Genomic DNA, 26637 nt, shown 5'->3' with positions numbered 1-26637 from the left:
AGTCCTCCTGGTGGCTTCCCCTCACCCTTGCGAAAGGAGCAGGGATGCTGCATCGTAGACGCCCTGTCCCTGCTCCTTTCCCGCCTGGGATCCCTTCCCAATGGCCATTCCCCACTGCCGCTTCCCGGCACCCAGACATACACACACACAGCCTCACCAGCCAAACCCCCCTGCCCACCCCCCCTCGCCCCACTGCCGCTTCCCACCGAACACAGGCATGCACACACGCACACAAAACCCCTTGGCCGCCCCCCCTCACCCTGCCGCCGCTTCCCCACCCCCGCAGACACACACACAGCCACCCACCCACCGCGCTCTGCCACCCCTTCCCCACCCCATACATCCATGCACACACTCCTCTCTACCCCCTCTTCCCTCGCCACCTCCCCCTCCCGATTCCCCCCCGATTCCCCCCCACGCGATTCCCCCCAACCTTCACACCTCCCGTGTCCCCTCCCATTTCACCTACCTCTCTGCCTGCCTTCCTTTCTTCCTTCTTACTTCCTGACTTTCTGACTTCCTCTATTTCTCCATCTCCTTCCTGTCTCTCTGTCTTTCCCTCTCACTTGCTTCCTGTCTCTCTCCTTCACTTTCTTTCTTTCTCCCTTCTACCCATCCCTTCAACCACCCCTTGCCCTTTTTTCTCCCTCCCCTTTTCTCCCTCCCCTTTCCTCTTCTTCCTTCCTTCTCCACAGTCTGTTCTCCCCCTCTGCTAGGGCCCGCTGTATTTCTTCAACAGCAGGCTTATTTTCTAGTTTACAAATATGTTGAACAACACAGACCCCAGGACAGATCCCTGGGGAACTCCACTTGTCACTCTTCTCCAAGAGGATGCTGAACCATTAACAAGTATCCGTTGGGTACGATCTGTCAACCAGTTATCGATCTACCTGACAGAATTAGGATCCATACTACATTTTACCAACTTGTCAACCAGAATATCATGTGGAACCTTATCAAGCACTTTACTGAAATCCAGATAAACTATGTCCACAGCATTCTCCTGATCCAGCAAGGTAGTCACTTTCTCAAAAAAAGAGATAAGGTTGGTCTGACATGATTTGTTTCTGCGAAATCCATGCTGAGTCTTAGAAATCACAGCTCTCTGTTCCAGCTGCTCAAGGACTGTCTGTTTGATAATTTATTCCAAGATTTTGCCAGCTACAGATGTCAAGCTGACAGGTCAATAGTTACCCAAATCCTCTTTTTTCCCTTTCTTGAAGATGGGGACAACATTTCCCCACCTCCAATCAGCTGGCACCTCACCTGTTCTCCAAGAAGTGTCAAAAATAATGGACAGAGGTTCAGAAATTACATCTGCAAGTTCTTTCAGTACCCTTGGATGCAGTTCATCTGGCCCAGAAGACTTGGTTTCATTTAAATAAACTAGGTGTTTGTGGACTGCTCCAACAGTGATCCTAGGCCACCATTCCCACCCCCCGTATTGTGTTACATTTTTGCCACATTGATCACTATTTCCCTCACAAGAGAAGACTGAGGAGAAATAGAGTTAAGCAGTTCAGCCCTCTCTTCATCTTCATCTGTTATAATTTCACTTTCTTGTCCTTGCAGTGGTCCTACCATGTCCCTACTCTTTTTCTTACTATGGGGTTAATAAAATATATAGTCAATAACTTCTAGGATATAAAAGAATGTGATATATATTGTTAAATATATGTTTTAAGATCTGTCTTTCTTCCATTACAATATTTTTATCACTTTCCTGTATCTTCTAAATAAATAAAATATAGTACCACACAGCAAGCAGAGAATGAATCCAACTTGCATATGATCAAATTCAGCTATAATCATGCATGTACAGTTTTGCCTACAACTGGAGTATCTTTTGCACTATTTTAATAGTTATATCATTGTCGATCAAACCATTGAAATTATGTTAATTTAGAACCTCTGTTGGATTATTGTTGATGTTATTTTTGACTATGTTATATGCTTAATTCATTCCATGTATTACCCCACGATGTTATATGTACACTTGCCCTGAGCCTTATGGGTGGGCAGTATAAAAATCTAATAAATAAATAAATATATAAAATAACCTAGCTTCCCACAAACACATCTGCATGACTCAGACAGGCCTCTCCAGGTGTGCTGAGAGTAAGGTGAAGGTGGTCCTAAAGATATTCTGTGTCCAAGGTATTCACAGATTTTAAACTGTTAAGTGGTTTCCAGTTAGAACTGGCGCACCGCTTGATTATTTAGCATGTGATGACTTTTCATAGAAGCATCACCATCATCACAGAATCATAAAGTTGGAAGGGCCATTGTTGTTGTTAGGTGCAAAGTCGTGTCCGACCCATCGCGACCCCATACAGGGCCATACAGACCATCTAGTCCAAACCCCTGCTCTACGTCCTTTTTGAAGCGAGGCCTCCAGAACTGCACACAGGCCTCCAGTGCAGTATAGAGTGGGACTAGGACATCTTGCAATTTCGATGTGATACCTCTATTGATGCAGCCCAAGACTGCATTCGCCTTCTTTACTGCCACATCATACGGACCTTACTGTCCACAAGTTCCCCAAGAGCCCTGGAGCACCAAACACCCAATCTCATTGTTCACACTGAGACATTATTTTCCCACAGGAATCCAGCAGCTCCCTTCCCTCTCTGAAGTTGAATATGATTTTGATGCCCGAAAAGAGCACCAACTGACCACCCCAACTTAGTTAGAAACCTCCAGAGAGGTCAGGCTGGTTTAGGCCGTGGAGGAGGTGTCTGAGGGGGGGGACCTATGGATATTATTGGGTTGGTCAGTCTCAGGCAAATGCCTGGTGGAGGAGCTCCCTTTTGCAGGCCCTGCGGAATTGTGGGGGTTCAGGCAGGGCTCTGATTTCTTCAGGGAGCTCGTTCCACCAGCTTGGGGCCAGGACAGAAAAAGCTCTGACCCTTGAGGACTGACATGCTTCTTTGGGGTCAGGGATCACCAGCCAGCTGGCGGTGGTGAAGCGTAGTGCTCTTTTCGGGGTACAGGCAGAGAGGCTGACTCTCAGGTACGCTGGGCCCAGACCATGAAGGTCAGATCCAAAACCTTGAGTCTGATCTGGAATTCAGTCGGGAGCCAGCTGAATTGTTGAAGTATAGGCTGAGAGTAAGGTGAAGGTGGTCCTAAAGATATTCTGGGTCCAAGGTATTCACAGATTTTAAACTGTTAAGTGGTTTCCAGTTAGAACTGGCGCACCGCTTGATTATTTAGCATGTGATGACTTTTCATAGAAGCATCATCATCACAGAATCACAGGATCTCAATGATGTATTGGTGAGAATTCTGGCTGCAGTGTTCTGAACCAGTTGTAGCTTCTAGATCAAGGATAAGGGCAGGCCTGCATAGAGCGAGTTGCAGAAGTCCAGTCTAGAGGTGACCGTCACATGGATCACTGTGGCTAGGTGTTCTGGTGCCAAGTAGGTTTGGCTTGGCATAGATGGTAGAAGGCCTGCTGCGCTACTCTCGTGACCTGCGCCTCCATGGAGAGGGAGGTGTTGAGGATGACACCCAGGTTTCTGGCGGAGTGGGCTACTGCTAGATGCACTCCGTCCAGGTTAGGTAAGCATGCTTCCTCGCTTGGTCCCTTCCTACCCAGCCACAGGACCTCCATCTTTGAGTTTCAGATGACTCTGCTTGAGCCACTTCATCACTGCTTCCAGGCATCTGGCTAAGGTTTTTTTGGGGGAATCAAGAGGTAGAGCTGGGTGTCATCTGCATATTGATGGCAACCCAGCCCAAGCTTCCACACCAGCTGAGCAAGCAAGCGCATGAAAATGTTAAATAAAATAGGAGAGAGGACTGCTCCCTGTGGGACTCCACATGGGAGCTGGTGACGGTTAGATACTCTCTCCTTTTGCTACCCTCTCTCTGTCTGCGACCCTGGTTAGGGTTTTCTCTGCTGTTGTAAGCACAGCAGTGGAATTGGAAGGCCTACCAGCCTACATATCTTATTGGAATTTAGGCAGCAAGTAAGGTTGTTAATGTCAGTCTCCTTCAGCTGACACTGAAAGAGCTTTTGATTGGCGTCTTTTGTTGCGGTTGGCTTTTTGCATCTCTATGTATTGTGACATTTTTGTTTAGGTATCAGTTGTAGATGAACAAAAACAGATTTTTTAAAAAATAGTGTATTTTTAAGCTGTGTTTTAATGCGGGAGTAAGATGGGTTATTTCTGTCAGTGATAAATTAAATGCTCTGGATTCTGAAGGGAAAGGAAGTGTGTCCATGTCCTCTTGGGACCGCAGGCTATCTGGGCTGTTGCAGAGGTGAGTTTAACATACTGATTCAGGAAGACCACCCAAGCCCTTGACTGGCGTCTGTAGCTAATCGAATGAGTGAAACTGTGTTGCTTTGCTGGAGCAAAAATAATGTTTGATGCTTTTTCACAGATGTATCAGTCAGAAGTGGGAGCTCTAACAGAAGAAGATTTAACCTGTATTCTAAAGACTGCCATGGGGGTCTCGGACCTCAGGGTATCAGCCTTGTTTAGAGCTATAGACAAAGAAGAAAGGGGGACAATTACATACGGTAAGCTTCAGAAATAATGTGGCTCAGGCCAGTGAATTGTGTAACAACATTGGGCATGGTCCCCTGTAAAAGGAACACCCCCTCCCCCCCCCAATGGGAGCAGAAGGTGGAACAGAAGGCATGGGGGCATCAGTACTGCTTTAACTGTTCTTACATAACAACTTTACACAACACAGCTGTTGTAGACCGCCCCAAGCTGGCTCTTCTGGCTGTGTAAATCCAAGTATGAAAAGGTAGAACTTTCCTAGAGGAATTACGTATACCCAAGAGCATCTGAAGGACAGTGAGAACAGAAGAATGTAGGACACAAGTTTCCAGCACGGTTCTGCCTGTTTTGCCTTCAGATATGTGAAGAAGATGCTTTCATATTTTCCAGAATGGCAGCCCCACCTACCCCCGGCCCCCTCCCCCCGAGACCCCTCCTGCCTGAGGCAGGGCCCCCCTCCCGGCTTTCGTGCGGGCCGCAGAACTGCGAGTCCCACACAGAAGACTCCACTGCCCGGACGCCTACGTGGCGAGTCCCCGGCAATTGAGGGAAGGCAGAGAACTTTGTGGGTTGGGAGTGTGTGGGGTGTGTGGGCAGGTCAGGAGGCGCTGTGCGCCTCCCAACTGGTCAGTGTGGGGCCAAGGGGCCAATTGGAAGGCGTGCTGCACGCACCTCCCGATAGGCTCCTTGGCCCCAGACTGACAAGCGTAGGGGCCAATCGGATGGGGCAGGGGGCCAATCGTTGCCCCCCCATCTTGGACTTAGCCCATCCCCACCCCCCTTAGCTTTTTATTTATACCGTGGAACGCGGTTTACAGATATTAGAAGAAGAGTTGGTTCTTATAGGCCGCTTTTCTCTACCCGAAGGAGGCTCAAAGTGGCTTACAGTTGCCTTCCCATTCCTCTCCCCACAACAGACACCCTGCGAGGTGGATGAGGCTGAGAGAGCCCTGAGATTCCTGCTTGGTCAGAACAGTTTTTTCAGTGCTGTGTCAAGCCCAAGGTCACCCAGCTGGCTGTAAGTGGGGGAGTGCAGAATCGAACCCAGCATGCCAAATTAGAAGTCCACACTCCTAACCACTGCACCAAACTGGCTCTCAGTTTAGTGGTTTAGCTTGATAGTTTCCCATCAGCTCCTTCCCCACACTGGAATGGCCTTGGGGACCAACCCACTGTTTGTTCCAGTGGGAAACTTGGTGTGATCCTAGAAATAAGCCTTTCATTGCAGAACATGGCAGCTTCTCATTTTAGGTGGTAGAGATGAAGCTCCTTCTCCGTGCACGCTGCTGTCTCAGTCCAGATCAGATCCGCATGCCCTTGGGAAACACAGAACTCCCAGACCATGTGTCTAATCCAAAGTACTTGTACCCTGTTTGTTGTAGGAATGGTCCTACAGTGCAGAGATTATTTTCCAACTCTTGAAAGAAAGTGGTCTTGCAAAAGTAAATACGGATAATGCTGGAGGAACAGCAAGGTTTAGGATCCTAGAATGTCCAGCTGGCAGCCAGGAGGTGGAGCAGCAGGGATCTCCCATCCCGGGAGCGGGAGGTTGGGGGGGGTCTGGTCTGCAGCTTTTCCCTTTCTGCCTTAATGGACTCAGCCACAAGCTTGGGAACTGGCCATTTCCATTGCTCCCCCTTCTCCTTCCAGCGCATGAGTGAGTTATCTCATGGTTTCAAGACCTGGGAAGGGGCAGGCGCGGTACCTGTACTGTGCTTGAATGCCCCATATTTAATTGCTATTTTATGCGTGTGTATAAATAAAATATTGTTTTAATTTTCAACTGCCAGGTGGTCTGAAATATATAAATCGCTAGAATGTAAGCCCGCTGTAACCAAAATACAGTGGGCACTAGCGGTCCTCCTGACAGCCCCACCCACCTCGCGGCCCCCTCCCCCCGAGGCCCCTCCCACCCGAGGCAGCTCTCCTCCCCCCGCCAGGTCTTCCTTGAACCTGCCTGTTAACGCAGTGGCGATGTTCCTTCCAGTGACACTTCCGGGATAGTGTGATTAGGGAGGCGTGGCCAGCTGACATCACTTCTGGGGCTCCTTGAAGCCAGAAAAATCATTTCAGGGGCTCCTCCACGTCAAAAGGTTTTTAAAAGCTGGCTAAAAGAAGTCCAGCTAGGTGGCTGCCATGGTCTCCTAGCAATCTCGACACTCCTGTACAAATATTGGATCACTGAAGACAGGAGAGTCCTTGGGATGCATGGACCATTAGCTCTTTAAGAAAGGTTAAATAGAGACCTTAGAACAAGTACACTGGAGCAGCCACTGGCACTCAGGGGTACAAAGGAAGAAACTGTTCGTCAGCTCAGCCCCATATGTGTAGATTTTGAAATGTATTGTAATGATCAAACCACCCTAGTTTTCCTAACTGGAACCAGAGTTGGGTTCTTGGCATCCCCATTTAAATCCATGAAGAAATCAACTCTTAAAATGTTCTTTATTGTGGCCATTACATGCACTCAGCCAGTGTGGGAACTGGGAAGGCTGTACTCCGGTCCGTGCTCCTAACCACTTCACTGAGGTGGCTCTTGCCATGAGTGGTCGCTTGCAGGTGGTATGGCCCTGTCTCTGACGGGTAGTGAAATCTGGTCCTTCCATCTCTGTTTCTACGCTCGATTTTATTCTGGACACTCTTAGTGTTTCCACCTAATGGGTGTTATGGTCATTTCCTGTTAAGTATCCTTCAAGAATTTTAATATACTTGAAGTGTAAGTTTTCTTCTCATCTGTTTCTAGATGATTTTCACAGGTTTGTAGAAATGTCTCCAAACTTTGCTGAAGAGTATTTGTATCCTGCTCAGATGGAAACAGAAAGTTATTTGAAGAATCCTGCTCCTAATGGTTTCTGTACAGACTTCAGCCCAGATAATATAGAAGACAGAAGAAATCCCTCACAGAAGAAACTGAATTAGTCCCAACAGTCTGACCATCCTCTTCTGGTGAAAGGGGCCGGTCCTGTCTTTGACTTCTCATAGTCTCACTACTGTGTAAGAGGTGTGGCTGTCTGTGTGTGTGAATGAAGATTTTACTTCATTAGTGAGTATCTTCAGACTTCCTGTTGGGAAGATCTTGTTTTCCATCAGCATCTTGGAAAGTTAAGAATGTAAATGAACTTTATTATTTGTGTACTTTAAAAAGATGCTCACTTATTTATATCCCTTTGTTTAGTTTCATGTACAAAGTGTCCTACAGTGTGCATGTATACAAACTATTGTAGCTCCTATGGTGTCAAGTGCACTTCGGTGATTAGTGTTATCCCTATTTAGGGAATGTCTGAGGGTCAAATTGTTTCCTTCATCAGTGAGGACAGGTCATGAATGCCTCCTGTGCCAGTCTTCTGAGCAAGGGAAGCTCAATTTGCCCTTTTTGTTTTCATTTCAGTGAATAGTTCAAAGGAAAAATATGCAAAAAATATTTTTAACTAAGATATTATTTTCCTTGTAAGACGTCTTTTAGTCCATGGTAATATTGAAAAGGGGAAGGAGATTTTCTGTTTCAAGGGTTGTGTGCTTTTTATGTGGACTTAGTAAAATCTGCACAAGGATAACCCAAATTCTGCACTAAGAAGAACAGAAGTCCAGGATCTCCCCAAAGCCTGCATTTGCATGCTTTCCATTATTTTATTGCAGTTCCAAGTGAGGAGGAGCCTGTTACAACAGAGAAACAGGATCCTTGCCAAATAGAAAGCAGAATTATTCTGCCCCCCCCCCAAAAAAAGTGAGGACTTTTTGCCAAGTTAGGCCCAAACTATATGTTCCTTTGACCACATAATCCCAGAAAAAAACATGCAGGTGGGGTCCGGCAGTCCCTGTGGCAGCATTGTGTTCAAACACACATTGGGCCTTACTTTTGGGGTTATCTTCATGGCCTTAAGGGCTAGAAACATACTGAATTCTGTTCTAAACTCATCATTCTTGTACTTCCAAGTGTGGTCATTAAATACACACACCTCTTGATACTTTCCTCTTTTCCTGACATGGATAATTTTTTAAAGAAGCATTTTTGGGGAGCTCCAGTGGATCTGACCTTCTGCATAGAAATGATGTTATGCAACATAAGTAGAACAGGTACAAACGATTGGAAATATAACCTAAAACAGTGTTCCCCAACCACCGGTCTGCAGACCGGTACCGGGTCGTGAAGCCCTCAGTACCGGGCCGCAGAGGGGGGAGGCACTGGTGCGCTAGCGGGCGATTGGCCGCTTCGGCAGAGGGGGAGTAAGGAGGGGCAGACGGGCATGGCCGTGGTTTTGAAACCAACCGGGGCTGGCTGCCGCCTTGCATCAGCTGTGGGTGGGGGCGCGGGGGAAAGGGGCGAGGCTTTGCCGTTTGGAGAAATTAAGAAGAGGCCGAGGGCGCAAACCTAAGTGTGGCAGAAGAATAGCGGGGAGGAGGAAACTAACTTCTCTCCCACTTCCTGTCGAAATCCGCTCCTGCTGCTATAAGTGGAGCTGCCTTATGTAGTTCCGAGGGCTGCTTGTGACAAAGGCGACCAGAAAGCCCTCTGTGGCACGGCCGTGAAGGGGATGGAGGGAATTCTCCTGCTCCACCTTAAGCCGCCAAGTCTAGGGAGGCTACAGGAGGCAACAGCGCCTCCTTAAGCAGCTGCGGGTCCCGCTCGGGTGGTGGTGGTGGAGGCGGCGGCGGCATGAGCGACTTGGGGAAGGGAGGGAGGAGCTCGTGCTGCTTCCAGCAGCAGCAGTGCCTGCAGGCGGAGGATCCAGTTGGCGCAGTGCGAGCGAGCGTTGAGGCCAAGGCGGCGTGGCGCACGGGGGCAGCGAAGCCCCGGGGAAGGCAGCAGCATGATGGCCGAGCCCCCGCCCTCCAGAGCCAGAGCGCACCCGCGCTGAGTTGGAAAAGCTCATCCAGCAGCGCGCCGTGCTCTGTGTCAGCTAAAAGGGAAGCATTTCGTACCAGCCCACACTTCCCTGCCCAGCGCTCCCGCTGCCGCCACCGCCATCACGACGCCCCAGTCCTCCCAGCGTGCAGCGCCTTGCGCAGAGCCAGCCGCTGCCCCTGCCCCCTCCGCCTCAAGCCCTGGAGGAGCCCTTCCCCAATAGCCTGAGAGAAATCATGTGCTAGTTTTCCGGCGCCAGATTACTCCAGGCCGAGCACAGGGGCTGCTCCAAGAGGAGAGGCTGGAGAGTGGCGAGCAAGGTGAAAGGGCTGCCAGGGTGCACGGTGGGGGCCAGTGCCTGCGCCTCCCTCTCCCCCCCCCCGGTCCCCAGGCCTCCCTCTCCGCTGCCCGCCGGTCCCCAGCCCGAAAAAGGTTGGGGTCCACTGATCTAAAATATACAGTGCTAATACAGAGATCAAAAATTACAGCTGTCCAGTGTTTAAATAGGACTTCTCGCCAGTCCTGACGGTACCTGTTTTTTGCTTTTTCCTGCTTTGGTAGCCACTTTTAATGGTAAGGTACTGTCTCTTGCATTTTTTTAACTTTAGCAACCTGAGGACCCAGTTTTGGTTTACATTTTTTCATGGACTCCCAGCTCCTCCCCTCGTCTTCCACCAACACATGCATGCACTGAAGGGGCTGCTTCCAAATCATGCGGCAAGCCACAGATGCCCCATGGAGGCCTCCTCTAGTCTCCTCAAGACTATATAGTGAGGGCCACATCAGCTAAACATTAAAAGGAAGTTTACATAAAATCTTTGTCTCATCTGTAATGATCCTACAAAGTCCGTATCAGAGCTTCCTTGTCCCACAAGAAAGCTTTGGGGTGTAGGCCAAGAGCAAAATGCACAAGACTGGGGAGCGAATCCTTATTGCCTGGTTCTCTGACCCAGATGTTCCCTGGCCAGAATGAAGATACAAAGTCCAGGTAGAACTCAGATGTCCAACATCCAAGAGCAGTTGTTCAATGTTGCAAGGCCAAGCCTGTCATCAAAGGTTGTCTAGAAATGGCAAACTAAGTGCCCTTGCTTTATGTCATAGACTCCTGGAATCAGAGTTGGAAGGGGCCATCTAGTCCAACCCCCTGCTCAACGCAGGATCAGCCCAGAGCATCCTAAAGCATCCAAGAAAAGTGTGTATCCAACCTTTGCTTGAAGACTGCCAGTGAGGGGGAGCTCACCACCTCCTTAGGCAGCCTATTCCACTGCTGAACTACTCTGACTGTGAAAAACTTTTTCCTGATATCTAGCCTATATTGTTGTACTTGAAGTTTAAACCCATTACTGCGTGTCCTCTCCTCTGCAGCCAGCAGAAACAGCATCCTGCCCTCCTCCAAGTGACAACCTTTCAAATACTTAAAGAGGGCTATCATGTCCCCTCTCAACCTCCTTTTCTCCAGGCTGAACATTCCCAAGTCCCTCAACCTATCTTCATAGGGCTTGGTCCCTTGGCCCCAGATCATCTTCGTCGCTCTCCTCTGTACCCTTTCAATTTTATCTACGTCCTTCTTGAAGTGAGGCCTCCAGAACTGCACACAGTACTCCAGATGTGGTCTGACCAGTGCCGTATACAATGGGACTATGACATCTTGTGATTTTAATGTGATGCCCCTGTTGATACAGCCCAAAATGGCATTTGCCTTTTTTACCGCTGCATCACACTGCCTGCTCATGTTTAGTTTACAATCCACAAGTACCCCAAGGTCTCGTTCACATACAGTGTTACCTAGAAGCGTATCCCCCATCCAGTAGGCATGCTTTTCATTTTTCTGACCCAGAATCAGAACTTTACACTTATCTTTATTAAATTGCATCTTGTTCTCATTTGCCCATTTTTCCATTGTGTTCAGATCTCGTTGAACTCTGACTCTATCTGCCCAAAGTCTGGGACCAAAGAAGAATAAAGAACATCTCTCTACTTTAAAAAGCTGATATGATCACTTCAGTCTTTTTTCTGTTAGTGGGAACAGCCTTTTGATGTATTTCAACTCATCTGTTGGCATAGAATTCAATCTGTTTGGGTAAGAAAGTCTTGCAGCAGTTTTTATACTCCCAGTGTCATCTAAATGAATTTTGACGTAAGATATTTTAAGAGTTGCTTAGGTTCATCAGTTATAATGTAGACTTTGCAAGCCATGTGGAGAAGAAAATGTTGCAAAAAAAATTCTCCTCCTGGGATGCTTTTAGCATTCTAAAAAATGCAGTCCATGCAGAGTCCAACAAGAATATATTTTATTTGAAAATCACATGGATAGGGTGGGATATGGTAACTGCAGATGAAAGCTATATTCAGTAGGCTGGAATTAGCTTGAGAATAATGCTAATCTTTCTAATGTACATACGTGGTGAGTTTCATGATAATAATCCTTTACATAGATCAGACCCGGTGGAGGCTCATAGGTGTTGTTTTCTAGAGAGATGTACTGACTACAGCAAATGTATCAGTTATTAAACTGAAGAATAAGATTGCTGAAGGTCATTCTGATTTTAGAAGGCCCTCAGAATTCCTCACATTTTCTATTAGCTTCCCTCAACATGTAATCCTTAAACAACTGTACTCAGGAATAAATCTCATTGAGTACAGTAAGATTTACTCCCTAATAAGTGTGCTTAGGAGTATGGACTTTAAAGTGTATGTGATGACCATGTCTTCTCCTCTTAAAATAAATAGCTCAAACATTACTCCTTCAAATAGAAAAAAATGATCGCACTCAAAGAATTCATCTCACCCTCTCCATCCTGCCCTTCCTTTCAAGTGCCAGCACACACACGCACACACAGGTATTTCAATACTGGCAGCATTTTCAGATGGTCAATGGGGGGAAGGGGGGTCCTTGCTGTACATCACCAAATCGGGGACCTTTGTTGCTGCTAATTAATAGTAAGGCATGCTGAAGATCTGTTCACTGATGTTCCAGCATCTCATCTTGGTGTGTCCTTTGTGTTAAGAAAAGTGTGGACTTTCTGCTTTGTTTGTTTAAAGGGAATTGGTTTTTGTATACCATTTTGTCCTGTATTTGTCCTGTAACAGGCTTCCTTGGGAGGTGGTGGGTTCTCTATCATTGGGAATTTTTAAACAAAGGCTGGATAGCCATCTGACAGAGAGCCTGATTCTGTGAAGGCAAAGGGGTGGCAGGTTACAGTGGGTGAGCGATTGGGGTGTGAGTGTCCTGCATAATGCAGGGGGTTGGACTAGATGACCCATGGGGTCCCTTCCAACTCTATAATTCTATGATTCTATGTTAGCTGTCATCCCAGAGACATACTTTGGTAGGCTGCTGAATGATCAAGAGGTCAGATATTGCCATATTACAGAAAGCAGCATCATAACAGTACAGTTCAATCTTTGTGGTTTCTGTGCAATCACACAAGGGTCTGGTCTTTGCAGGCCTACATTAGAGAAGAGCTAGCAAGCTTAAACGACGTTTTAAGAAGCTCCCAAGAGTGCTCCCCTGTCCTGTCACAGAAGTTGACTTTCCAACCCAAAAGACGCGTGATATGGGTGGGGTTAGCACTCAGTTCCCTCTCTGCCGCCGTGAGGAGATGACAGAAGCAAGCTACTGTTGGTAAATTTAAGCCAGGGTTTGTGAGTTAACTGACATTAGGAATTGTTGATAGAATCTAGATGACCATGTTATTAGTATGGATTTCTTTTAAAAATGTAGTCAGTGTGGGGCTAAGACGGCCCAGGCTTGATGAGCATAGGGCCCGTCTCCTTTGTCTGGGGGGAAGGCCACTTTGCTTCAGCCTGTGCAGCCTGTAAAAGGCTGACTCCAAAAACCAGAGGCGAGAGGGCCTAGAGACTGAAGACAGCCTTATGAGAGATGGACCTTAAGGCAACCAACAAGCTGAGCAGGGCCTCTGACATGTCTTCGTGGAGCTCTGTACCACCCCCAGTGATTGATAAGCCTTCTCAGCTGGAATAGGCAACTTTGGAGCCCCCAGTCAAGAAGAAGAAGTCAAAACCTCAAAGGTCTCCATGGACATCCCAGTCTCCTACTGCTTGTGAAGCTGTTCAGCATTGACAATCTCCATCAGCGCCAAGGAAGATTGCTTCATGCCAAGAAGGATGCAACATGGAACTGCAATGATTCCTTGACCGTGGGAGATATCCCTGTTGCCGTCCTCACCTCCATCTGGGTTTTTGGCAGCTACAAGGTACACAGCAAGCTGCAACCTGCCGTTAGCCTCTCGAAGATGGACTGAGTCCTGGTCATTGGTACCTCATGATGACAGCCGATAATCAAAGTCACCCATTGCTAAGCATTTAATGTTGCAGCTGAAGCCAGAGAGATCCCGGTCTGGGGATTTGGCTGACAATCTAATGGTTGTCCTTTCGACCTCAAACCATGACGACACCATTCTTTGACAGCATGGGGAGCGTTCATCGGTGCCCATGACAGTGCTGGCGTATTGGAAGAAGTGAGGCCAAGATGCCCTGCTGACGAGGTCTTACGCAGGTTCCCGTCTCGGCAAAGACTGACGACGGCCTTCGTCACTGACTCCTCTCCAACGGCAACTGGTCTTCCATGGCCATTGACAACAAAAAGACATTATGACTTTTATGATGACCCGGCACCATTGCCCTGAACTTGAAATGCAGGGTCAATTTAGATAATTTCAGAGACCCCCTAGTGCAGCTCTTCTATTTTCCTGACATCAGGGTATTTGCCTGACATTAGGGGTATCAGTAAAGTGGCTGAACGAAATTAGGTCATACTAGTGTACATTCCACCTTCAGACAACCTTTATAAGATACAGGAAGAGGGATGTCCCTACTTATTAAAATGCCCCAAGCGCACTGACATTTTTTCGGCAGTGTTGCCAGCCAGAGGTCGTTCTGATATACATTCGGCACCCTTAGATCGGGATGGTGGGCAGATTTAAACCATTGGGTGTAAAGTATATTCCTGTACAGCCATGGGCCTCTGCGGCATTGAGCCACTATCAAGTTACGCATTGGAAGAAGTTGCAGTTATTTATGGCCATTTCTAGACACACTGGTAGCTGAGGGTGGCAACTTGGCCAGACAACAAGTGAATGCCACACAGCATAATGTGGACTGCCATAATTGGGCTAGGGCAATGGTCATGTGTCACTTCTTGTAGCTGCACTCCTCCACCTTACCAGTGGACGCTAGGGGGAAATTGGAGGATCTCCCCTTTGAGGGGGTAGGTCTCTTCAGTTCTCAGACGAATGAGATGCTGGAGAAAATTAGATGATACAGACGACAGGCTAAGTCGTTGGGCATAGCTGGGTCTAATGCTCCTCAGGGGCATGTGAGGCAATGGAATAGACCCACAAGAGGCACAGTCATACCGTGGTTTTGACCAGAAGTGTCAGTCCTTTGCTAGTGTTTCTTGCAGGAGTGGGGAGGGGGGGGAGGGAAGACACCACTCCGCGCTGGCCGAGCTCAACCAATAGTCCAGGCAGACTCCAGAGCAATGACTAGCATGGAAGTTTAACTCTGTTTAACCATTTGCAAAGTTTTGTGGATGTTTAGGAAAAGATTACCAGCAACAAGTGGGTTTTATCCATAATAAAATGTAGGTACTACCTCAATCCTGGTCATTGCCTGGAATACAACTCTCCATCCCCACACTGGGTTGGGGATACCTCGCAACTGAGGTATCGGACTTCCTATGCAAAGGAATTCGTGGAATTCGGGTGGCTTTTACTCCAACTATTTTTCTCATTGGTAAAAGAATGGCACCCAAAGGTCTAACCTCGATCTATACTACTTAAGAAGTTTATATCAGTTAAATAATTTAGAATGCTGTCCTTGGCAGACCTTTTGCTGTTACCAGCAATGTCCCCAAGAGTTTTCACAAAGTGTGCAAACCTCATGGTGTCTTAGCTCCATAAGAAGTGTCTGATCATCTGTCCATAACTAGATGATTGGTTGGACAGTCCCCAGAAGGCCTTAGTTCATCTATCTCACATTGTATGTTTAATATGGGGTTTGCCATTAATTTGGCAGAATCTATTTGATGACCTTCACATACGTTGGAACTTATTGGGGCCTCATTGGTTGCTGACTGCAACTATCGGGCCATATGGCCTCTACCATGGCGATCATCCGCAATGCCAGGCGACCAAGCAGATACCAGCGATGGCTCCAGCTCTCTATACGGAGAATTGTACTGAAGTCCTTGGGTTGGTGGTATTCCCAGTCTACGTTCTGTAAGGGAATGGCACTGGGTAACCTAGAGCAGGGGTAGTCAACCTGTGGTCCTCCAGATGTCCATGGACTACAATTCCCATGAGCCCCTGCCAGCGTTCGCTGGCAGGGGCTCATGGGAATTGTAGTCCATGAACATCTGGAGGACCACAGGTTGACTACCCCTGACCTAGAGGATGATCTACACCTTTTTATAGATGCCTCATTGTCCAGTTGGAGGGCCCACTGCTTGCAACACGCTAACAGGGCATTGGTCTCATGTAGTGATGACCCTTCATTTTAACATATTAGTGTTACGGGCAATTAAATATGTTCTCTTTTCATTTGCAGAGCTGGTAAAATGACAAAGGATATTAGTGATATCAGACAACATGTCAGCAGTATACCATATTTGGAAGCAGGGAGGTACAAGGGTCTTGCAGGTTGTGCTAAGAAGCGATGGAAATCTGGCATTGGACAATCAAAAACAGTACAGACCTTTCAGCAAAATACATAGCAGGATACTATAAGCACTTTGGTGTATGTTTTAAGCAGCACATGTCCAAGACTGGTCACTCAGTACGAAGTATCTCCACCCCATTTTTGGGTGCTGAGGTACACCAGGCATAGACTTATTTGTGAGCAGAAACAGTGCTCTGTGGAAATGTCCACAGTTTTGCTCCAGGGGAGGTCTAGACACGTTTCCCATAGGGAACGCATTCTTAAGAAAGTGGAAAACTTTTACACATTCCTTTCAGTCTTCTACACAAGGACATAGAAAAGCTGATGTCAGACCAGACACGCTACATTGTGATAGCGCTGTTCTGGACGCAAATGCATTTTCCTAATGCATTTCCAACTGGCTCAGAAACTAGCTCAGGAGGGGGACCTTCTGCATTGGGGCAGCTGCCTCCATCCAAAGCCTAGTCAGCTGTGCCTCACAGCATGGTTGGTCGAACAAATGCCAGAGACAGGGTCCAGGAGCTTCTGGAGGCCTCTAGAAGCCAGCAACTCAGCATTCTTCCTTCTCTAAATGGGGCAAATTTGTCATCTGGGTGACCCAATAAGGCATGGCCACAAAATCTTGTCCAATCGACGACGTACTGCAGTATTTATTACATCTAAAGGACATTGGGTTTGCCAACACATCTATCAAAGTGTATTTGGCATCAATATCAGCCTTTCATGACTGGGCTGATGGGGAATCAGTTTTTTCACAGAGTTCTTCCATAAGATTTTTGAAAGGTTTAAATAATTTGTTCCCTCCAATTGTTCCCATAGCCCCACAATGGAGTTTGTCTCTTGTTCTATTGCAGTTGATGCATAAACCATTTGAGCCAATGTCACACTCAGACTTGTCTGGATTGATTGATTTGATTTATGACTCGACACTCACAGAAAGCTGACTAGCAGCAAGTTACAAGGATCAACCCCACAGTAAAACAGTTAAAAAGTACACCCTTTAATATCCTTCCCTCCCAGACAGTATAAAACATCCTCATCTCCCTGCTCAACAGCCACCCCAAGAGCCTTATCTTACAAGACTGTTTCCCTAGTGGCTGTCACATCAGCACAGAGGGTGGGACCATTGGCTGCTTTATCATCGGAACCACCTTTCCTACAAGTCTATACAGACAGGGATGTACTTCACCCTAACGTGGAGTTTTTACTAAAAACAGTATTACTACCCACCTTTCTCCCAAATCCAAAGTCAAAGCTGGATAAACAACTGCACACACTGAATGCTTGCAGAACACTTAAGTTTTATTTGGACAGCTTTTATACAAGATACAATTTTTTTGTTTGCTTGAAAGGGGCTAAGAAGAGCAGATTGGTTTGGCTCAGACACTGTGAAGGTGGATAGTTAGGGCAATTTGGCATGCATACATAATAACCAAAATAGATTGCCCCGTAATGTCTCTGCACACTCTTCAAGGGCACAAGCAGCAGCAGCAGCCTTTGCTGCAGGACTTCCTGTAAAGTGGCCACTGGTCCACTCCATCCGTGTTCATCTGCCACTACTCTCCCAACATTGACTGTCCAAGGAAAGCAGCAGTGGGTAAAGCAGTGCTTCAATCAGTCCTCCACGTGTAGCCCATGCCCTCATCCATGCTGAGTGAACTTGCTATTCTCCCATGTGGAACTGCACAGAAACCGTGAAGATGAAAACAGGGTGGCGCTTACTTGTAACTGCTGTTCATCAAGTGATCTTCTGTGCAGTCACACACCCTCCCTCCTTCCCCACTGTGGGCTGATGACGATTGCTTGACTCACCTGCTCCGGCAGAAGGGGAAGAAAACTGAGGGGAGTGTGCTAACCCCCTCCACATCACATGACTTTTGGACCGGAAAGTAACCCTCTGGGATGGGAAGGGAGCACTCTTGGAAACTTCTAGAAATTTTGTTAAAGCTTGCTACCTCTTATCTGAGGTAGGCCTGTGAAGATGGCGGCCCATATGTGAATGCATAGACCATTTAATGAACAGCAGTTAAAGGTAGGTACAACCCTGTTTTCTCCAGTAACAAATGATAGGCTAGTAAGCATCCATAATTGCTAAACTGTGCATTTGTAGTAGAACCCCTATGAAGTACACCATGAATTGCACTCAGCAGAGACAATATACTATTTTTAGGTTGAAGTCTAAATCTTCCCTTTTAAAAAAAATGAAAAAAATTATATGTTTTCATATTTGGAATTATAAAGATATAGAACCCACCACCTCCCAAGGAAGCCTGTTAATTGTGGGTTAAACACAAAAATTGTCTGTTTACATGCAATTTTATAACTATAGCTCTACTCAAGACTCTCTGTTACAAATTGTCTTTCTCCCAGCCAGGGTCAGGTTGTTATTCTGTTTAAGCTTCCTTACCCCCTCCCTTAGTTATAACTCTTGCTAAATGCCCAAATGTTTTTATCTGTCCATCACATGCTCAATGCCATGGAAAGCTTCATTTGGCAACCATAATTGTTTTCCAACAAAAATATTTTGCCTTCTTTAGTTTTGAAGTTTACTTCTTCAAAGAATCATAGAGTGGGAAGGGGCCATTCAGCCCATCTAGTCCAACCCCCTGCTCAGTGCAAGATCAGCCCTAAGCATCCTAAAGCATCCAAGAAAAGTGTGTATCCAACCTTTGCTTGAAGACTGCCAGTGAGGGGGAGCTCACCACCTCCTTAGGCAGCCTATTCCACTGCTGAACTACTCTGTGAATTTTTTTTTCCTGATATCTAGCCTATATCGTTGTACTTGTAGTTTAAACCCATTACTGCGTCTCCCCTCCTCTGCGGCCAACGGAAACAGCATCCTTCCCTCCTCCAAGTAACAACCTTTCAGATACTTAAAGAGGGCTATCATGTCCCCTCTCAATCTCCTTTTCTCCAGGCTGAACATTCCCAAGCTCCTCAACCTATCTTCATAGGACTTGGTCCTTTGGCCCCAGATCATCTTCGTTGCTCTCCTCTGTACCCTTTCAATTTTACCAACGTCCTTCTTGAAGTGAGGCCTCCAGAACTGCACACAGTACTCCAGGTGTGGTCTGACCAGTGCCATATACAATGGGACTATGACATCTTGTGATTTTGATGTGATGCCCCTGTTGATACAGCCCAAAATGGCATTTGCCTTTTTTACCGCTGCATCACACTGCCTGCTCATGTTTAGTTTACAATCCACAAGTACCCCAAGGTCTCGTTCATACACAGTGTTACCTAGAAGCGTATCCCCCATCTAGTAGGCATGCTTTTCATTTTCTGACCCAGATGCAGAATTTATCTTTATTAAAGATGCAGAACTTATCTTTATTAAATTGCATCTTGTTCTCATTTGCCCATTTTTCCATTGTGTTCAGATCTCGTTGAACTCTGTCTCTATCTTCCAGAGTATTTGCCAGTCCTCCCAATTTGGTGTCATCTGCAAACTTGATGAGTAGTCCCTCCACCCCCTCATCTAGATCATTAATAAATATGTTAAAAAGTACCAGACTGAGCACCGAGCCCTGAGGTACCCCGCTACTCACCTCTCTCCAGTCTGATGAAACACCATTAACAACATCTCTTTGAGTGCGGTTCTCTAACCTATTCCCTATCCACCTAACTATCTGAAAATCCAGATTGCAGTCCTTCAACTTATCCATCAGAACATCATGGGGAACCTTATCAAAAGCTTTACTAAAATCCAAGTAAACAACATCAACCGAATTTCCATGATCCAGCAAACCTGTTACTTGGTCAAAAAACCAGGTTGGTCTGACAAGACTTGTTGGAGACAAATCTATGCTGACTTCCTTGGATCACCAAATTGTCCTCCAGATGTTTGCAGATTGCACCCTTTAATATCTGCTCCCTTATCTTCCCCACAACAGAGGTCAGACTCACTGGTCTGTAGTTTCCCAGGTCATCCTTCCTCCCTTTTTTGAAGATCGGAATAACATTTGCTTTAGGATGCTTAGGGCTAATCCTGCATTGAGCAGGGGGTTGGACTAGATGGCCTGTATGGCCCCTTCCAACTCTATGATTCTATGATTTGCTCTTCCAGTCCTCCGGGACATCTCCAGTCCTTAAAGAGGTCCCGAAGATGATGGACAAGGGTTCTGCAAGTTCTCCGGAAAGTTCTTTGAGCACTCTTGGGTGCATTTCATCCGGCCCAGGGGATTTGAACTCATCCAGTGCAGCTAAATGCCTCTCGACAACCTCTCTATCCATGTCAACCTGCCACCCAGACACTATCCTTTGGCTACAGCCATCTCTAGATGTGCCTAAACCTTTTGACCTGTGGGGAAAAACAGATGTAAAATAGGCACTAAGCCTTTCTGCTTTCTCTGCATCCTCTGTTAGAGTTTGTCCATCCTCTCCCAACAGTGGGCCTATTGCCTCCTTTACTTTACATTTGCTCCTCACATAACTGAAAAATCTTTTCTTGTTACAATGGGCTTCCCTGGCCAATCTTAGCTCACTCTCAGCTTTGGCTTTTCTGATGATTCATCTACAGTGCCTAGTAACCTGTAGGTACTCTTCTTTAGAGCTCTGTCCTTCCCTCCATTTCCTGAACATTTTCCTTTTATTTCTTAGTTCCTCTTGAAGTTCTCTGTTCATCCAAATAGGCTTCTTAGAGCTCCTGCAGTGTTTTCGTCTTTCTGGGATAGTCATTGATTGAGCATGCAATAGCTCTTGTTTGAGTAGCGCCCATCCTTCACATGCTCCCTTCCCTTCCATCATTCTCGTCCATGGTATGACACCCATCATGTCTCTGAGTTTATTAAAGTTTGCCCTACGAAAATCCAACATCCACATCTGGCTACAAGCTTCCTTGGCTCCCCATCTCAAAAGGAATTCTATGAGGACATGGTCACTTCCCCCTAGGGTCCCCACCTCCTTCACCTCATCCACCAACTCTTGCCTGTTGTCCCCTCTCAACCTTCTTTTCTCTAGGCTGAACATTTCCAAATTTCTCAGCCTTTCTTCATAGGGCCCTTGATCATCCTTGTTGTTCTCATAGAATCATAGATCATAGAATCATAGAATACTAGGCTTGGAAAGGGACCTCATGGGTCATCTAGTCCAACTCCCTGCACTATGCAGGACACTCACAACCCTATTGCTCATCTACTGTAACTTGCCACCCGTTTGCCTCCTCTGCACCCTTTTAATTTTGTTGACATCCTTCTTGAAGTGAGGCCTCCAGAAATGTATACAGTACTCCAGATGTGGTCTGGCCAAAGTTGGACTATGACATAAAGGTGCCACTGGACTCAAAATTTGTTCTGCTGCTTCCAACCGACACGGCTACCCACTTGAATCTATGACAGCTTGTGATTTTGATATAATGCCTCTCTTGATACAGTCCAAGACTGCATTTGCGTTCTTTTCCACCGCATCAGACAATCTGTTCATATTTAGCTTACATGTTCAATCTGTTCATATTTAGCTTACCCAGAAGGGTATCTCCCATTCAGTAAGAATGCTGCACATTCCTGTGTGCTAGATGTAGAACTTTGGACCAGTGGTCTCCAACCTTTCTGAGGCTGGGGACCGGCAGGGCAGCGGGCTGTGCCTGCGGGGCTGCGCATGCGCGGGTCGCGCCCATGCATTGCGCATGCACCATGCGCTGCCAAAATCGTGCATGCACGGCACTTTCACGCATGCGCAAAAGTGCCGCACATGCACGATTTCGGCCGCGCATGCACAATGCGCAGCCCTGATTCCCTCTCCCTGCCCTCCCGCAGTAAGAAGCTTCCCGGGCTGCAAGCTTGCGGCCTGGGAAGTTTTTTACTGTGGGAGGGGCAGGGGGCGGGGAGAGGGAGCCGCGGCCCGCAGGTTGGGGACCACTGCTTTGGACTACTTATTGAATTGCATTTTGTTCTCATGTGCCGACTTTTCCAGCATGTTTAGATATTGTTGAATTCTATTTCTGTCTTCTGGGGTGTTCGATACTTCTCCCAATTTGGTGTCATCTGCAAATTTAATGGATAGTCCCTCCATCCCCTCATCCAGATCATGGCTAAAACCGTTGAACAATACCCAGTATCTAGGTTCAGTATAGTGGGAGCCAGCAGGGTGTCATGGGTAAGAGTGGCGGCCTCTGATCTGGAGAACCGGGTTTGATTCCCCACTCCTCCTCCACAGGCATCCAGCTGGGTGACCCAGGGCCAGTCCCAGTTTTCTCAGCCTCGCAGGATGTCAGTTGTGGGAGCAGAAGGGTAAGCGATTGTAAGCTGCTTTGAGATGCCGTTGGGTAGTAAAAAGCAGAGTACAAGAAATCAACTCCTTTTTCTTCATCCCACTATGACTCTGCATGGCATGTGACTACCCATGGACTGACCATAGACCAGTGGTCCCCAACCTTTTTATCACCGGGGACTGGTCAACGCTTGACAATTTTACTGAGGCCGGGGGGGGGGATAGTCTTTTGCTGAGGGATGTCACCGCTGGCTGAGCCCCTGCTCCGCTTGCTTTCCTGCTGGCATCCCTGACTTCCCTCCGCCCGCTGGGGGGCACTGCCAGCAGCAGCTGCGCAGTGCCACGCCGTGGGGGAGCCCCAGCCATGGCAGCCGACGGAGAGCATCAAAGGTGAGCCGGTGGCAGAGTGGCAGGGCAGCCCCTGAGGCAGCAGCCAGGGAAGAGGGTGAGGCGGAGCCGCGGCCTGGTACTGACTGATCCACAGACCGGTCCCGGTCCCTGGGGGTTGGGGACCGCTGCCATAGACCACTGACCTTGTTTAGGAAATTCTCAGTCAGTTGTGAAACATCTTGAAAGATCAACTTCTCTTCCAGGTCATTATGAAATCCAATTGCATTCCAGCAACCTTTTCTTCTGATAAGGTTTCAAGGCTTATTGTCAATCTTCCCAATGTAGTCTTTGCAAGTCTGAAAGCTTTGGAAGGAAGACTGTAGATGTTAGGTTTTCCGTATGTGGAACATCAGAATTCCTAGACAGTGTCTTATCACTGGGGTTATGGTGCAGGCAGAGCTTCTTAATGTCGTTTCAGCCATTTCATATGAGGCTGTTGAGGGTCTTCCTCCCTTGTTTCTATTCTGTTTCCTTTGCTCGGGGGGGGGGGGGGTCCACTGTCATTTATAGGCCATTTCGCCCTTCCAGAACCTCTCAACTGAACATAATATTACAGCATAGAGCTGAAAGTGACAGAGAGCAGTCTAGAATGATGAAGGGGCTTGTAGGGCAGAAGTCGGACTGTCATTTTGAATGTAGTTTCTCATGCAGAGTTTTGATTCTAGGCCGTGTTTCTACTTTCCTGTCTGTAGACATTTTCTGCAGGATTTCCACTTTCACTTTGCAGGAAATGAGGAAACTACCTGTCCAGGGCTAATATGCTTTGTATGGGTTGCAATCATCTCTGGAACTTGCCGTCAAGATCCAAAGAGCCTCATAATTAATTTTGCACTCCACCATCCCCACATTGCTCCATCCTATATGGCACAGTGCATTTGAAACTTAGAAGAGTTGGTTACATGCCACTTTTCACTCCTTCAAAGACACTCAAAACAGCTTCCAATCGCCTTTCCTCTCCCCACAACAGACACTCTGTGAGGCTGAGAGAGCCCTGAGATTCCTGCTTGGTCAGAACAGCTTTGTCAGTGCTGTGGTGAGCCCAAGGTCACCCATCTGGCTGCATGTGAAGGAGGAGCAGGGTATCAAACCTGGCTCGCCAGATTAGAAGTCCACGCTCATAACCACTCCATCAAGCTGTTTCTTAGGAGGGTTTGCAGTGGGGAATAATTGTTCTGACCCAAAGGGAAAAGTTAGAAACCCCACTGGATATACACAAATCTTTTATTGCATTTGGAAATGGTATTTGCGCCCATCCCAGCCATCCCTCAATATTTCTGTGAGCAAGAGAAGGGCCAGAATTCCACCCACAAGGTGCATGTTGACATGTCACTAGAACAGGGGTGCCCAGGGGTGCCATGGCATCTGCCAACCATTTTTAGGAATTGGGTGGGGACAGGTGGGACTTTTGCCCAGCAGGGCTTCTTTCCTCTTTGGAAATCTGATTGGCTGTGCAGATTTTTAAAAAGTTACTTTGACAGTAGTTGCCACCATAGCACAAGGATCTTTATTGTGTGATCGAAGGCATATTCAAGAAAATATTTTTAGCCGATACATTCCGTTGAAAAGACATCTTGCTAAACAGAGTTTCTTCCTGAAATGCTGAAAAGTTACTCTCAGAGTTCCACAGGTCCACACTTCCTGACATTTGCCTCTTGGGGCAGCCATTTAGCAACTGCACCCACCAATTTGGCTCAGAATTCCAAAGGCAACCACTAAACTCAAAAAGTTTGGGAACCCCTGCACTAGAAACTGAGCAGACCTACCTGGTTTTGCAAGTCCTCTCTCACCCTGGGACTGTGTGAAGGGCATTCTGTAACACCCACGTGATGCTAAGACAGCAGGTGCTTCAGATAATGAGGCAACAACTGTGACAATCTTGATTGCTCTCACTTTCCACGTTTCTTGTCTGGCTTGGTGAACATCAGTCTGCTCTCTACTTGGAAGGACAGAAGTATGTAAAAAGCCTGCATTATATTTGAACATTCCTAAATTTTAAAAATGGATAATATCCTCCAATGGATAGGATTTTACAAGTAATAAGATACATTTGAAATATCAATGTGGTGTATTAGTGAAGTGTTCTTGTATTCTGTTTACATTAAGATTGTACTTTTTCTATAATTACTTTTTGAGAAGAGCTCTTTAAAGTAATAATTGTTATACATTAGAATTTTAATATGTATTTAGCTTCTCTTTAAAAAAAAACAACCTGATGTTTATAACTTAAGGACCAAGGTTAAGCAGCTACATCTGTGAGCCTACACATCTACTAGCTTTATATGAAGTACTTTATAACTTCCAAGTTACAGCAATGTATTGAAACTCTCTCCAAGAATGTTGCAGTGGGACCATTTTCTAAATCATTGCGCAATTCTTGATACCTTCATAGGCATAATGGAGACAGGCTTATGGGCGGGTGTCTTACAAACACATTTGTTTAAAATCGTTTACACCTTTTGAAATTATCATGAAAGCAGGGTCAAGTTGGTGTGTTTTGTTTTTATATTGTGTCTAATATTAATACATATTTAATTTTTGAAATGTAAATAACTCAGTTTGGAGAGAAATTCTTAATCTTGTTAACAGTCAGAGTGGATACTGCTTTAGCCAGTGTGGGTCACTGCCTAAAAGCTTACCTCTCTAGCTGGACCAATGAGACTTCCCTATTTTCTGAATTATGCTACTTAATGAGGGGATACCAGCCTATTCCGTCACTGAGACTTAAATTCGTGCTCTGCATTCCATAGCAGTCAGTGTTGCTGAACTGGCTCTTCCGTGTTTGAGGAGTGAGGAAATACTCTGATTCTGGGGACACGTTTCTACTGCTGTATCTTTGTGTTCTCTTACACATAATGTATTGTACTGATTAAGCTAGAAATCCTCGAACAAACACTATTTCTTATGATGTGTACTTTTCACTGGGTTTCTGTTGCATATATGTACAGCTACTGTTGTTTTCCAGGATTAAGGAATGAAGTAACTGGAGTACAGACAGAAACACTTCAACTAGATTTCCAGCCAAGCCCCCAACTTGCTACACAAGCAGATACAACAGCCCACCAACTGTTGCACCCAAAGGATGGCTCCATGGTGTCATTGTGTGTGAAGCTTGGAATGCAAATCTAGTTGTGTTTCAGTTCTGGAAAACCTCATTATGTTGTCTTTCTTAAAATACGTAAGAAACCCAACACAGTCTCTCAGAGAATGTTGCTTTTTTGTACGTTGTCTCAAGTTTATACAGTCCTTCTGTACCTGGTATCAGTAATATTCACTGATTTCCTAAAGGAAATACCTCACTTTGAGCAATCTCTTTTTGTAACCATTAAGTGAGTGGAATTCTGATGTCTTTGTTACTCATTGTAACGTGTTATAGATTAAGCCAAGCCAAGGAACAAAGTAATAATAATGGCATTTATGGTTTACCCTTATAAAACATGCTGATTTTATTTACAATACAGCGGGTGTTTATTTATAAAATGATTTAAATGGTCTCATTTTAATTATCTACTACTGCTCAGTTTGCCCAGTTGGATCCCCCACCCCCAGTTGACTGGCTTATTGTAAACGGAATTTTCATCGTGGAGACAAATTAAAAGAAGAGGGGAAATGCAAATAGTTTGGGCTTTCTTTCACACAAGTGAAGTGTTCTAATGCTGGCATCCCAGGATAGGACCCACAGTAATGGGTTTAAACTACATGGAGAATGATGTTGGCTAGATTAGCAGGAAAAAAATTCACAGAGTAGTTCAGCAGTGGAGTGGGCTGCCTAAGGAGGTGGGGAGCTCCCCCTCACTGAGGGTCTTCAAGCAGCGGCTGGACAGATCCTTCTCCTGGATGCTTGAGGCTGATCCTGCCTTGAGCAGGGGTGGGACTAGATGGCCTGCATGGCCCCTTCCCTCTCTAGGATTCTAGGAGTCTAGTTCAGCAGTGGAAGGGGCTGCCTAAGGAGGTGGGGAACTCCCCCTCACTGGGGGTCTTCAAGCAGTGGCTGGACAG

At 46.5% G+C, this 26637-nt stretch overlaps 1 protein-coding gene across 2 annotated transcripts in view; it reads left to right on the top strand.

Moving 5' to 3' along the window:
- LPCAT1 (lysophosphatidylcholine acyltransferase 1) overlaps positions 1-26096 on the top strand; it is a 157258-nt gene extending 131162 nt beyond the window's left edge. Inside the window, exons 13-15 of one of the 2 annotated variants that reach the window (XR_013226574.1) lie at positions 4393-4531; positions 7261-15575; positions 15754-26096. Coding sequence is in view for 1 of the 2 variants with exons in the window: in XM_077310364.1 (XP_077166479.1) it covers positions 4393-4531; positions 7261-7436 (315 nt within the window). In the remaining variant the exon portion in view is untranslated. Of the gene's footprint in view, positions 1-4392; positions 4532-7260; positions 15702-15753 lie in introns of those variants that run through there. The other variant, XM_077310364.1, reaches the window with a different exon arrangement.
- Positions 26097-26637: the final 541 nt, after the last annotated feature.

This window comes from Paroedura picta, chromosome 14 (genome assembly GCF_049243985.1).
Source record: "Paroedura picta isolate Pp20150507F chromosome 14, Ppicta_v3.0, whole genome shotgun sequence".
Taxonomy (NCBI): Eukaryota; Metazoa; Chordata; class Lepidosauria; order Squamata; family Gekkonidae; genus Paroedura; species Paroedura picta.
Note: the sequence above shows the minus strand (reverse complement) of the source record. Positions and strands in the feature narration are given on the sequence as shown.